The 14,007-nt window shown below is 41.1% G+C and overlaps 1 protein-coding gene across 3 annotated transcripts in view; it reads right to left on the bottom strand.

Moving 5' to 3' along the window:
• tarbp1 (TAR (HIV-1) RNA binding protein 1) overlaps positions 1 to 14,007 on the bottom strand; it is a 159,331-nt gene that overhangs the window by 85,539 nt on the left and 59,785 nt on the right. For all 3 annotated transcript variants that reach the window (XR_013547647.1, XR_013547648.1, XM_078405386.1), the window contains exons 18-19: positions 9,251 to 9,450; positions 6,441 to 6,512 (exon numbers count right to left, since the gene is read on the bottom strand). Coding sequence is in view for 1 of the 3 variants with exons in the window: in XM_078405386.1 (XP_078261512.1) it covers positions 6,441 to 6,512; positions 9,251 to 9,450 (272 nt within the window). In the remaining 2 variants the exon portion in view is untranslated. The remainder of the gene's footprint in view (positions 1 to 6,440; positions 6,513 to 9,250; positions 9,451 to 14,007) is intronic.

Here is a 14,007-nt window from a genome sequence, read left to right as displayed (position 1 = left end):
GGAGTCCTGGCAAAGATATATGATCATTGTTAGACACGTCAGATGCCAGTAGATTGGAGAGTGGGCAATATTGTGCCTCTATTTAAGAAGGAATGCAAAGGAAAACCTGGGAATTGTACAGTGGTAGGAAGGCTACTGGAAAGGATTCTGAAGGATAAGATGGAAATATTTTTGGAAAGGCAGGGTATAATTAAGGATAGTCAGCATGGTTTTGTGCATGGAAGAATCTCACAAATTTGATTGAGTATTTTGAAAAAATAACCCTGAAGATTGATGAGGGCAAGGCCTTTGATATGGTTCCACATGGTAGGCTGCTGTCGATGGTTAGATAGCATGAGACCCTGAAAGTACTAGATAACTGGATAAGTATTTGCTTAATGGTAGGAAGCAAAGTGATGGTGGAATATTGATTTTTGGACTGGAGGCATGTAACTAGTAGTATGCCTCAGGGATCAGTGCTGTTTGTCACCAATATCAACGATTTGGATGAGAATGTGCTGGGCATGATTAGCAAGTTTGCAGGTGAACCTAAAATAGGTGTTTTTGTTGACAGTGAAGATGGTTATGAAGAATTAGAGCAAGATCTTGATCAATCATGAATAGTAAGGAATAGGTGTATCAGCAAACACTTTCACCAATTTGATACAAAGTGCTGGTTAATACACTGAGGGGCATAGAGTGCTGGAGTAGTTCAGCAGGTCAGGCAGCATCTCTAGAGAGCAGGGATAGGTGATGACGTCAAGAAGTGAAGTCTGAAGAAGGGTCTCGACCGATTCGTCACCTGTCCCTGTTCTCTTGAGATGCTGCCTAACCTACTGAGATATTCCAGCACTTTGTGCCCTTTTGTGTATTAACCAGCTTCTGCAGTTCATTATCTCTAGACTTTACTTTAGACTTTAAAGATACAGTGTGGAAACAAGCCTATCGGACCACTGAGTCCATGCTGACCAGCGATCACCCCATACACTAACACTATCCTGCACACTAGGGACAGTTTACTGAAGCCAATTAACCTATACACCTGCACGTCTTTGGAGTGTGGGAAAAAAACAGAACTCCTGGAGAAAACCCACACAGTCACAGGGAGACCATACAAACTCCATACAGTCAGGATCGAATCTGGGTCTCTGACGCTGTAAGGCAATAACTCTACCATTGTGTCATCGTACCACCCTACTTTCTGCTTTTAACAATTTGTCAATCAAAAAGTCTGGAAGTCTATAAGTGCAAATTACAGTCAATTAGATGTCCAGTCACGGCTATGACGCGTTATGACACATTCAAAGGGGCTTGTTTCAATAGGGGTATACAAAAACAGGGATGTAATGTTGAGGCTCTATAAGGCGCTGGTAAGGCTGCATTTGGAATATTGTGAGCAATTTTGGGCACCATATCTGAGGAAGGATGTGCTGGCTCTGGAGAGGTTTACAAGAATGATCCCAAGAATGAGTAGGTTAACCTATGATGAGCATTTGTCGGCACTGGACCTGGAGTTTAGAAGAATGAGGGGGGACCTCATTTAAACATACAGAATAGTGAAAGGCTTGGATTGAGTGGATGTGGAGAGGATGTTTCCACTAGTGGGAGAGTCTAGGACCAGAGGTCATGGCCTCAGAATTAAGGATAGTCTTTTAGGAAGGATTTGAGGAGAAATGTATTTTGTCAGAGGGTGGTGAATCTGTGGAATTCTTTGCCACAAGAGACTGTGGAGGCCAAGTAAGTGGAGTAAGTTTTTAAGGCAGAGATAGGTAGGTTCTTGATTAGTATTGGTGTCAGAGGTTATGGGGAGAAGACAGGGGAACGGGATTAGGAGGGAGAGATAGATCAGCCATGATTGAATGGCGGAGTAGGCTTGATGGGCTGAATGACCTAATTCTACTCCTATTCCTTATGATCTTAGTTGGGCAAGTTTGCTGAGGAATGACGAATAGAATTTAATTTGGATAATGGAAAAAGGAGCTTATTCAGATGTGTGAGGTAATGCATTTGGGAAGTTAATCCAGGGCAGGATCTTCATAGCGAATGGTAGGGCCCCAGGGAATGTTGTAGAGCAGAGAAATCTAGTAGTACCAATGCGTAGGTACCTGAAAGTGACGTCAGGTATCGATAGGGTGGTAAAGAAGGCTTTGGTAGATTGGCCTTCATTAGTCAGGGTATTGCATATAGAAGTAGGGACATTGTATTACAGTTGTACAAAACATTAGTGCGGCTGCATTAGGAGTACTGTGTTCAGTTTTGTGCACCCTGCTAAGGGAAAGATGCCATTAAGCTGGAAAGAGTGTGGAGAAGATTTGTGATGATGTTACCAGAACTCGAGGGCCTGACTATGAAGCGAAATTGGGCAGGCTAGGGGTGAACCTACAGGGGTGTATAAATTAATTGAGAGAAATAGATGGGGTGACTCTTTTTCCCAGGGCCGTGGAATTAAGAACTAAGAGGGCATGGGTTTGCAGCTTTAATAGGAACCTGAGGGACAATGTTTTCACACAGATGGTGGTTGATATATGGAACAAGCTGCCAGAGGAAGTAGTAGAGCCAGGTACAATAACAACATGTATAAAACATTTGGACAGGTACATGGATAGGAAAGGTTTACAGCGAGATTGACCAAATGCAGGCAAATGGGACTAGCTCAGATGGGTCATCTTGGTCAGCATGGATGAGTTGCCGAAGGTCTGTTTCTGGGCTGTATGACTCTATGACTAATGTTAAACAAGAGTGATATTCCATTAAGAATTAAGATGATCTTTAGTTTCAAACTCTTCCATTTTCTAACAGTCAGAATAACGAAGAGATTGTTAGTGTAAACTCTTGGTTTAAGGCAGGTGAACAAATGAGTAAGCATGTCACCATTTGCAGAGAACATCAGAAATGTGCAAACAGTCTGGTTCAAACACAACATCTGAAGTGTGTAATTTTACAATTTGACCAAACTTCCAAAGCAAGGAAACTGTGCTGTTGGGTGTTGTGGAGGCTTCGTCAAGATATGAGGTCTCACCTCATCAAGATATGAGGTCTCACTGTATAGGTTTTCTTATGTAAGGAGGGATGTTAACATTTTGGGAGAAGCTTAGAATTATATCTGGAATGGGCGAGTTGACTTATTATGTAACATTGGATAGGCATGGCTGGAATCTACTGAAGTTTAGAAGATCGGAGGGCTTGATTGAAACTTACAAGATCCTGAAGAGTCTTGTGGGAGAATCTAAAACTAGAAGATGTATCTTGCACAGTGTACTTTATGAGCTTCATCGGAAGAATAGCATGATCTTATTATATTGAAGAGCAGCTTGAGAGATCGGGAGGCTCACTCATACCCTAAATCCGTATGTTCTTATTGAAAGAAGACATTTATATGAATTCCACCTTGACACTTTAAAATATTATTTAGAAATATTGTGTTTCAAACTCTGCCACTTTTGCGTAGAATGATTCAATGATCTCATCTGCAAATACTGTGGCCCAATTTACTGATCTGGTTGGTCCATGCATGAAGATGGCCTCATCCTCCAAGTAGCCTAACAAGATAGTATTTTTCACAATCTAAATCTAGAAGAGTTGGTTCTCTAAAACAGAGGCTGTGTGTCTTCCTTTTGGTCGTGACAACTCCTCCTTGCATACTGCTTTACTCAAATATAATATTCCATATTGCCCCCTTTAAGCTTTTGTCTAAAATGCCACCCCAAAATGGTATCTCTCCAAACTGTCACAGTTATGATCTAATCCTTGCCACTCCTCTGATAAGCTTGTATTCGTTACTTTTCCTCTGCTTCTGCTTCTGATTACATCCATGGGACATTATGTTATATTATCTCAAGGTATGACTCCTTTCCTTTTCAATGGACTCCCATTAATTCATCTTTTTTTTTAAATCAGCTCCTAAGCTCCCGAATTCAGATGATGGCATGCATATCTAATGGTTATCATTTTGCGACATCCCTGCATCTTAAAAAAAGAAAGAAGACAGGATATTTCTGAGGAGCATCTGTAAGAAGTTATCTATAGATCAGTCAGAAATTTGGGCAGAGAAAGTAGCAGATGGCGTTTAATCCGGACACGTGTAAACTATTGTACTTTGGGAGATCAAATGCAAGAGGAGAGTGTACTGTTAATGCAGGTCCATTCAGAGTATATGATTCACCTGGATGTTACCTGGATTGGTATATATTAGTTAAAAGTAGAGGTTGGAGCATCGGAGGCTGAAGGTGACCTGAAAGGAGTATGTAACATAGATAGGGTATAGTCAGGGCCTTTTTTTCCCAAAGTAGAATTGTCAAATATTAGGCAGGCTTAAGATGAGAGGAGGAAAGTTTAATGATCTGTGAGCTAGGTTTTTAACCAGAGTGGTAGGTGTTCTAAAACAGAATGCTAGGTGCCTGGAATGCACTTCCAGGGGACTGGTGGAAGCAGATACGACAGTCATGTTTCGGAAATATTTACATAGATTCAGTAATAGGCAGGGAATAGGGAAACGGAGCACCTACAAGCAGATTGGATGGTTTAGATTGGCTTCATGGTAGATGCAGACGTGGTGGGCTAAAGGGTCTGTTCCTGTGCTGCACTGTTCTGTGTACACACAAAAAGGAGAAGACAAGAAAGCAGGAAGAGTAACAGAGAGATGGCACCATGACGGCACAAAGTATGGACAAAAACTCAAGCATAGGTTAACTACCAATCCAGCCGCATGTTACTGACTAAGCAGAAGGCACCAGCCCAGATGAGCATTATCATGAGCATTGTAGGTAGCTGTAGCTAACTATCTTAATATCTAACAGATTTAGATTAGGTTATGTTCTTATACACCAGATGCAATGAAATCCCTCATTCACTTGAAGCGCACAGAGTAACAGAATAATACATAGTGATAAATTCAATTATAACAGTGCAAAATAGTAGAATAATACAAGATTGCAATCTGAACACACGATCAAACCTATCCACTAATCATACTATCAAATCGAGCAAACACACAAGACATCCGCAGTGCTGCATGATTGTCTCAAAGCAACACATTTCAATGGTAGAAACAAGGAACTGCAGATGCTGGTTTAGAAAAGAAAAGACACAAAGTGCTGGAGTAATTCAGCAGATCAGGCACCATGTCTGGAGAACATAGAAAGGTGACATTTTGGGTCGGGACGCTTCTTCAGATTCTTCCAATCTGAAGAAGGGCCCAGATCTGAAACGTCACCTATCCATGTTCTCCAGAGATGCTGCCTGACCCACTGAGTTACTCCAGTACTTTGTGACATCTCAATGATCCCTTTTACCTGAGAAAGGCATGCCAGGACTGGAGTCTCACAAATTCAGCCTAAACACGATTGGGAAAATAAAATTCCAAGTGATACAATAGGAAAACTCTTCAGCTCTGAATACTTAATGCTTCTTATCCACCAGCCTGGCTCAGTGGTTCGCCAAATTAATTTACTTTTCCAAATGTCCTTATATTCTTGATGTCAAGTTTGATGTGCCTGAAGGCAGACCATGCAAACTGATTTAAGCAAAGCACATCAGGAAAATCATATACATTAAACAAGTCACATAAGCTAAAGCAGTAAATTCAAGTATGTGAAAATAATTTAAATTAAATGCCAAATACGGCAAGGCAGTGGATGGAAACAGAACACATGCATTGCAAAGTTACATGAATATATTGCTCTTGGAAAACTGAAAACTTTAATAGGAATCCGAGGGGTAACTTTTTCACAAAAAGGGTGGTGGGTGTATGGAACAAGCTGCTAGAAGATGTAGTTGAGGCTGGGACTATCCCATCGTTTCAGAAACAGTTAGACAGGTACATGGACAGGACAGGTTTGGAGGGATATGGACCAAGTGCAAGCAAGTGGGACTAGTATAGCTGGGACATTGTTGGCGGTTTGGGCGAGTTGGGCCAAAGGGCCTGTTTCCACACTGTTTCACTCTATGACTCTATGAAATAAAAGGGTAAGAAGTTCACAAATTAATGGCTTTTTTCCTTCCTTTCTCTGCAGCAATATTCACAACCAAAAGGTTGGTTGTCTGCAAGAACTATTAGTGAATCCCATATTTCATGCTTCCTTTTGACATAAAAATAAGCTCATGAAGCCCACACTATTTCCGAAACCAATATCATCAATTCCATTCAGCCATGCCCAGCAGCCTTCCTTGTGTAATTTACAGTAGTCAATTAACCTACCAACACATCTTTGAGATATGGGAGGAAACTGAAGCACGATTACGGTAAAATGGAGAATGTCTAAACACCACACAGACCGCAATGGAAGTCAGAATTGAACCAGAAGCACAGGAGCTGAGACAGCAGCACTATCTGTTGTACCACTGTGGCTTTGTGAATGGGCCAAAATTGTTTCCAAATTCACAAACGATTCCCTGTATCCAAATGAGCTGTTCTTCTCATCTTCTCGGACTGTTAAAAATTCAGTGGACAACTATTTGCTTACTTTTCAGTTGCCATGTTGGCTGCACAATCATCTCCCAACAGCTCTATGTAGGTGTGCACATCTTGGATTAACCTAAATTTAAAAAAAAGATATGACAATTCAAATCCAATGAATAACAACAATACATTTACTATATATAAAAACCAAAGAGCAGAACATTTTAAAATTTGTATTTGATTATACAATTGAAAACCCCAGGTGATTATGGTTTATGTTTAAGAACATCGAACAGACAAGAGTACAGCACAAGAACAGGCCTTTCAGTCCACAATGTCTACGCCGGACATGATGCCAAGGCCAACTCTTACCTGGCCTTGGATTACACAATCCATATCTCTCCATTCCCTGCATATCCATCAGCCTATCTAAAAGTCTGTTAAATGCCACTTTCGTATCTGCCTCAACCATAATCTCCAGCAGCACCTTCCAGGCACCTCACAAACTTTTGTAAAAAACATGTCCCGCACATCTCCTTTAAACTTTGCCCCTCTCGCATTAAAGATATGCCTTGCAAAATATTTGATTGTTCCATCTTGGAAAACAAGTTCTGACTGTCTATACTATCTATGCTTCTCATAATTTTTCTATATTTCAATCAGGTCTTTCCGCAACCTCTGGTGTTCCAGACAAAACAATCCAAGCCTGATGAACCACTTCCTGGAGCTAATACCCCCACCCCTCCCCAATCTAGGCTTAATACTGATTGACCTTCTTTGCACCCTTTTCAAAACCTCCGCATCCTTCCTGTAATGGGACGACCAGAATGGCATGCAATATTACAAATGCGGCCTAAACCAACGTCCTATAAGGCTGCGTCATGATTTCCTCTTATACTCAATGCCCCAACCTATGAAAGCAAGTATGCCACTTGACTTCTTTACCACTCTATCTACTTGTGTTACCACTTTCAGGGGGTTATGGACTTGGACCCCGAGATCCCTCTGTATATCAATGCTGTTAAGAGTCATACCATTAATTGTATGTTTTCCCCTTACATTTGACCAAAGTGCAACAATTCACTCTGGCTCACATTAAACTCCATAAGCTATTTCTCTGCTCATTTCTGTAGCTGATCTATTACCCGCTATATATTTTGACAGCTTTCTTCATCGTCCATGACCCCAGCAATCTTGGTGTCAAGTGCAAATTTACTACCAACCTGTCTCCACTCCACAGTGACTCGGTCGTATAGATTCAGAACTAGCTTACTGATGGAAGACAGGGGCTTGTGGTGGAAGGACAATATTCAGGCTGGAGGTCTGTGACCAGTGGAGTTCCACAGGGATCTTGCTGGGACCTCTGCTGTTTGTGATATATACTGGATATCTCCTTGGTACAAATAGGTGCAAAGTACTTAAATCACAAATTATCTTGTTTATCCTTCTCCCTGGTTACCCTCTTGCTTCTAATGTAGGTATAAAAGGTTTTGGGATTTTCCTTAATCTGACTCACCAATGCCATGTTGTGGCTTCTTTTGGCCCTTCTAATCGTCCACTTGAGTTATTTCCTCCTTTCTTTATATTCCTCAAATGCTTTGGTTGATTCCATCCTCTTAAACCTTACATGCACTTCCTTTTTCACTTTGACCAAATTTACAACCCCTTTGGTCATCTAAGGTTCCTTTACTTTGCCATCCTCATCCCTCCTCCTTACTGGAACTGGCCTTTAAACCACTCCCACATGTCAGATGTGGACTTGCCCAATAACAACTGCTCTCAGTATACCCTCCCAGGCTCCTGCCTAATAACATTGTAGCTTGCCTTGTTCCAATTTAGCATCTTCCTGCAAGGGGCAGCCTTCTCCCTATTCAAAACAATCTTAAAGCTTATGGAGTTGCGATCACTATCCTCAAAATGCACTTCTACTGTAACACCAGTCACAGGTCACCAGCCTGGCCAGGCTCATTTGCCAACACAAGGTCTAGTATGTTCTCTTCTCAGGTCGGACTATCTACATGCCCCTTAGATACACCTCACAAATTTTGCCCCACCTAAGCCTTTGGCATTGAGCAAGTCCCGGTCAATATTGAGGAAGTTAAAGTCACCCACTAAGACAACACCGTTGTTTTGGCATCTTTTCGTAATCCATCGATATATCTGTTCCTTTATCTCCCGATTGATTTTGGGAGCCCTATAATACAATCCCATTAGAGTGCTTGCAATTTTCTTATTTCTAATCTCTACCCATATCCCTTCAGTGACAAACCCTACAGTATGTCTTCTCTGAGTGCCAAGTGACAGTCTCCCTGATTAGTAGCACATTTCCTCCACTCTTTTGCCTCCCTCTGAGATCACATCTGAAACATCAAAACATTGGAACTTTGAGCTGCCAATCGTGCTCCTCTCGCAACCATGTTTCCGCAACATCATAACCCCAAGCACCAATCCATGCTCTAAGTTCATCTGCCTTCTATTCAATACTCCTTGCTTTGAAATAAACACTCTTCAACCCATCAGCGTCACCATATTCCTTCACCTCTCCTTGCCTGTCCATCCTTTGAGACTTTCTGGTCCTAACCTGTAACTTCCCATCTCTGCATCCAATTTCTGACCCACTACTCTGGTTCCCACCCCGCTGCCTCTCTAGTTTAAACCTTCGTAAATAGCACGAGCGAACCACCTTGCAAAGATATCGGTTCCCCTCCATTTTAGATGCAACCCATCCCACTTGTGCATATTATCTCTGCCCCAGAAGAGATCCCAATGGTCTAAAAATCTAGTAAAAACAATTGAAATTGAATTTAACAATAAGATACATCATTTCTTTGGAGAATATGTTTCTTAAAACTTTACAACAGTTCTTCACTTTACCTTTGATCCTTCCGAAAAACAGGCCCAAATAAACAAGCTTCGACAAAGAGATCCATGTGGTGTTCAGCGCTCATGAAAGAATTTTGGAGGGTATCGTTGGTACCAGAACCAGGAGGCAACCATGTTTGGCAGCAATGAGTAATTAGTACATTGAAGACACCAGTTTTGGATTGTGAAATGTTAAGCAGCTTGTTTAGAATCTGCAAAAGGAAAGAAAAGTTGAAATTGCATTTTTACAAACTGAGTCCGAAAACACTTCACGCTGGAACTGTCACAATGTTGGTAACAGAAACAAATTAGGGACAGAGTAAGACTCCACAAACAACAGTGAGATATATGGCCTGATAATGCTATTTCATTCAAATTAGTCAAAGGATAAATGTTAGACACCTGTAAAACATTGCTATTCTCTTTCATATGGTGTAATGGGAATTGTAACATTGATAGGAAGGCAGGCTGGGTCATAATTTTAAATTAGCAGTTGAAAGACAATGACGTTTCAAATTAAATATGGTCAGGTCCCAGGTTGGGCTTGATCTCATAACCTTCTGACTCGAATGTGTGGTCTGCCACAAGTCAATGCTGACTATTAGACATAAAATAGACTGAAAGTGCACAGGATTTTGAAAGCAGGATAACCTTTCAAGTAGAGGCTCTTCATCAGAATAAGCTAGGGATTTCAGTCAAAATATGAACATATTTCATTTTTCAAAATGTCTAAGAGGTTAAACATTTTTCAAAAATAATTTTAAGAGGAAATAGTTGGTTTAGATTTGTCCTGAAATGCATTACTCATATTTGCCAGTTATTTTCCTATCCTTGCACCCTGGATGTCCTACATCCAAGTAGGTAGAACAATTTTAGCAAGTGCGTTGTCTTTATTGCCCAAGCATATAGGTAAGTGTCTGCTCCATGGCTCCTTCACAATGCAATTTCTTCATTTGTAATGTACAGACTAACATGCTCGCAAACAGGTAGATACAGAGATATAGGAGTGCATTCAAGACAACCAGAAGGACAAAAAGAGGAAATGAATGGATCCTGCAGACAAGGAAAAGAAAAATCCTATGAGATATGATAGGTATGCTAAGAGTAAAAAGGTGGCTGGAGAACATCCTCTCCAAGATCGATATGGCTCTGAGTGTAGAGCTACAATAAATGGGGAGATATTAAATTAATATTTCTTATCATATTTACTGTGGGGAAGATCATGCAAGCTAAAGAATTGAGGCACATAAGTTGAGATGTCTTAGACTATATGTGAATTAGAAAAGGATAGCAGGAGGGGAATGGAACTGGGTGATGGGACTAAGGAGGTGGAACACCTTTCTTTTTTGATTAAAAATAATAAGGTGCATAGAATCAAAACTCGTAGTGACCTATGACAACACCTAATTGACTGGGGTGGATGGCCTACTTCTGCTCCCTTTTTCTTCAATTTCTTGATTTTGAACGCTGCAATCAATTAAAACTTCTAACCTAGAATGTTAATTGTTTAATACATTTGGAACTAAGGTGGCTTGATTTATTGATTCGCATCAAGCACTTTGAATTGCCCACTATATGTTACAGATACAAATAATGAAACTAATCCCAACAAGGATTCAGAGAATGAAGCAAGATTCTGTCTTGCAAGCGATGCATGCAAAAGCAAGGCAATTACGGGTTATGTATCATATCATATGTATACAGCCGGAAACAGGCCTTTTCGGCCCTCCAAGTCCGTGCCGCCCTGTGATCCCCGTACATTAACACTATCCTACACCCACAAGGGACAATTTTTACATTTACCCAGCCAATTAACCTACATACCTGTACGTCTTTGGAGTGTGGGAGGAAACCGAAGATCTCGGAGAAAACCCACGCAGGTCACGGGGAGAACGTACAAACTCCTTACAGTGCAGCACCCGTAGTCAGGATCGAACCTGAGTCTCCGGCGCTGCATTCGCTGTAAAGCAGCAACTCTACCGCTGCGCTACCGTGCCGCCCTATGTAACAAATGAAAGAACCCCCCCTTCTTACCATGGTCCCAAAATAAACACGTTTGCAGTGCGTGGGATTCTCTGCATATTGCATGATAGAGGGGCAATAACTCATTGACGCAAGGAGAATTATTTCAGATTCTAACTATTTCGGATTAACCATTAAACTTAATAGGATCACTGGCTCGCTTAATAACAAGTTGTCATTTAAAATCTGACAACTTTGCTTTTGGTAATCAGCTCAACATGTTATTGCCTGGTATTCACTTGCTTTGAATCACTTATATTAATAGCCATTCTGTGCTAATTTCATGTCATTACACCTGACTTCGAACATGCTACAACTGCATACCAGCTCACAAAATTAAAATTTAAGTGACTACCTAATTGCTAGAAAGACCTTGTTAATTTACACGAATTACTGTGCATTTTAGACTATAAAATAATTGCAAAAGACTGTAGAATTGTTACAAATCCGCCAATTACCAGGCCTACTTTACTCTGGTTCCCTTCAAAATTAAATGTGCTTCACACATGCAATTAGCCATTTCCACTCTATTTATTATACCACTAAAATGATCATGCATTTGAGTTATTTGCACTCCAAATGTCAATATCTATTTTGACTTGAATGTAAAAAGTAAATTAATCAAACAGATTTACCACAAGTATTGGGTTTTTCAACAGCATTGCAACTTTTCTGCAGCTTAATTGATTGTACTTTGCATCGCTGAGCATCCATTCTGTCAATTAAATACTTGTTCTGGGGCCATCATACACTACACACTCACTGGAAATGTTTTGAAAATAACTCTCCTATTCATTTTACTTCTTTCACAGCTAGCTTAGGGGTGAAAAATATAACTGGCAAATGATAAACTACATATTTTGTATGGCTGCCTTACCTCACATGGCTCTAAAAGAGACATCACAGTGTATAACAGGCTGGTGCCTTTTTGGTTTACATAAGTAAAAGAAATTTAGGATAGTGGTTTACATTAGGACCAGAAAATCATAACAGAGGGTCATCTGCACATGGAATGAGCGGTCAGAGAAAGTGGTAGAGGCTGGTGCAATTATAACATTTAAAATACACTTGGACAGATACATGGATAGAAAAGATTTGGAGGGATATGGTCTCGGCACAGGAAATTGGAACTGTCTCAGTTAAGCAACTTGCTTGGCATGGACGAGTTGGACTGAAGTTGTATCTGTGCTGTGCAGCTCTATGACTCTCTCTGACTATATTTAACTGATGTCTTAGCTAATTAACAATATAAAGACATCAATTAATAAAGATGACTTAAATAAGGTCTCAGATATGGCAGGACGAGAAATGTGCCTCAAGTGCATGTGGGAGTTTGTTGATGATGAGAATGTCACGAGTTTTTACCATCTTAAAATCTCCGAGTCAGTATGTTGTGGTTTAGGTTTATTATTAGTGTCACATGTACCAAGGTACAATGAAAATCTTTGTTTTGAATGCTATCCAAACATATCAGATATACCATACAATCAAGTCAAACTCAAGTACAACAGATAGAACAAAGGGGAAGATACAGGTATATGCATGATTGTCTCCAACTCTGTTAGCCCTGTTTTTCTTTCCACTGACACCTGCCTGACATCTTGTGTGCTTACAGCATTTTCTCTTTGCATTTTTGGAGGCTAAAACTGAAAAGCAGGGATGTTATGATCATATGATCATTATGATCATCCCTCTCCTCCACAGCTGCAGAAACCCTCATCCACGCCTTCATCACCTCCCGTCTGGACTACTGCAACAGCCTCCTCTATGGCGCACCCTAAAAAATCATCAGTAAACTTCAATACATTCAAAACTCCGCTGCCCGTCTACTCACCCACACCCCGATCCGTGACCATATCACCCCCGTCCTTTACAAACTCCACTGGCTCCCCATCCCCCAGAGAATCCAGTACAAAATCCTCCTCATGACCTACAAAGCCCTCCATAACCTGGCCCCATCCTACCTGACCGACCTCCTCCACAGGCACACTCCCACCTGCACCCTCCGCTCTGCTGCTGCCAATCTCCTATCCCCCCACATCCGGACCAAACTCAGATCCTGGGGGGACAGGGCTTTCTCCATCGCTGCTCCCACCCTATGGAACTCACTACCCCAAACCGTCAGAGACTCCTCCTCACTCACCACATTCAAAACATCACTGAAGTCTCACCTGTTCAGTACTGCCTTCAACCACTGAAGGTCACCTCACCTTCTGTCTCCTTTCTCTGTTCGTTTACTTATTTATCTATTTATTCACTTCCCTATGTTCTTTAAATCCCTGTAAAGCGTCTTTGAGTATATGAAAAGCGCTATATAAATGTAATGCATTATTATTATTATTATTATTAATACTGTATACAGTTCTGGAGATTGAAGCACTGGGGATCAAAGCAGATAAATTTACTAGGACGATCTGAAAAAGATGAGGGCATACAAATAAAAAAAAGAACATATTGCATCTCTTTTCTCTTGAGAATAGAAGGTTGAAGTCAATGTAAATGTACGTAGGTCCACCACCGATTTTTCGGCACACTAGGTTGCAGAGCGTTTCTGGATTAACTGTTTTGCCAGACCAACAGGTCATGGAGTCTGAGAGGACTATAATGGTACCGGAACGGCCCGCCTAGGCTGCCGAGGAGCCAAGATATCGGCCCATGGATTCGGCCGTGGTAGTCAGCTATGGGAAATGATCTGCTGGCTGTGGCCAGGCCAGAGTTCCAGAACTGCTGCAGGGTGAAATTAGACC

The sequence above is a fragment of the Rhinoraja longicauda genome, chromosome 9, assembly GCF_053455715.1.
Source record: "Rhinoraja longicauda isolate Sanriku21f chromosome 9, sRhiLon1.1, whole genome shotgun sequence".
NCBI lineage: Eukaryota > Metazoa > Chordata > Chondrichthyes > Rajiformes > Arhynchobatidae > Rhinoraja > Rhinoraja longicauda.
The sequence above is the reverse complement of the archived record's forward strand: the minus strand, read 5'-3'. Positions and strand labels throughout refer to the sequence as shown.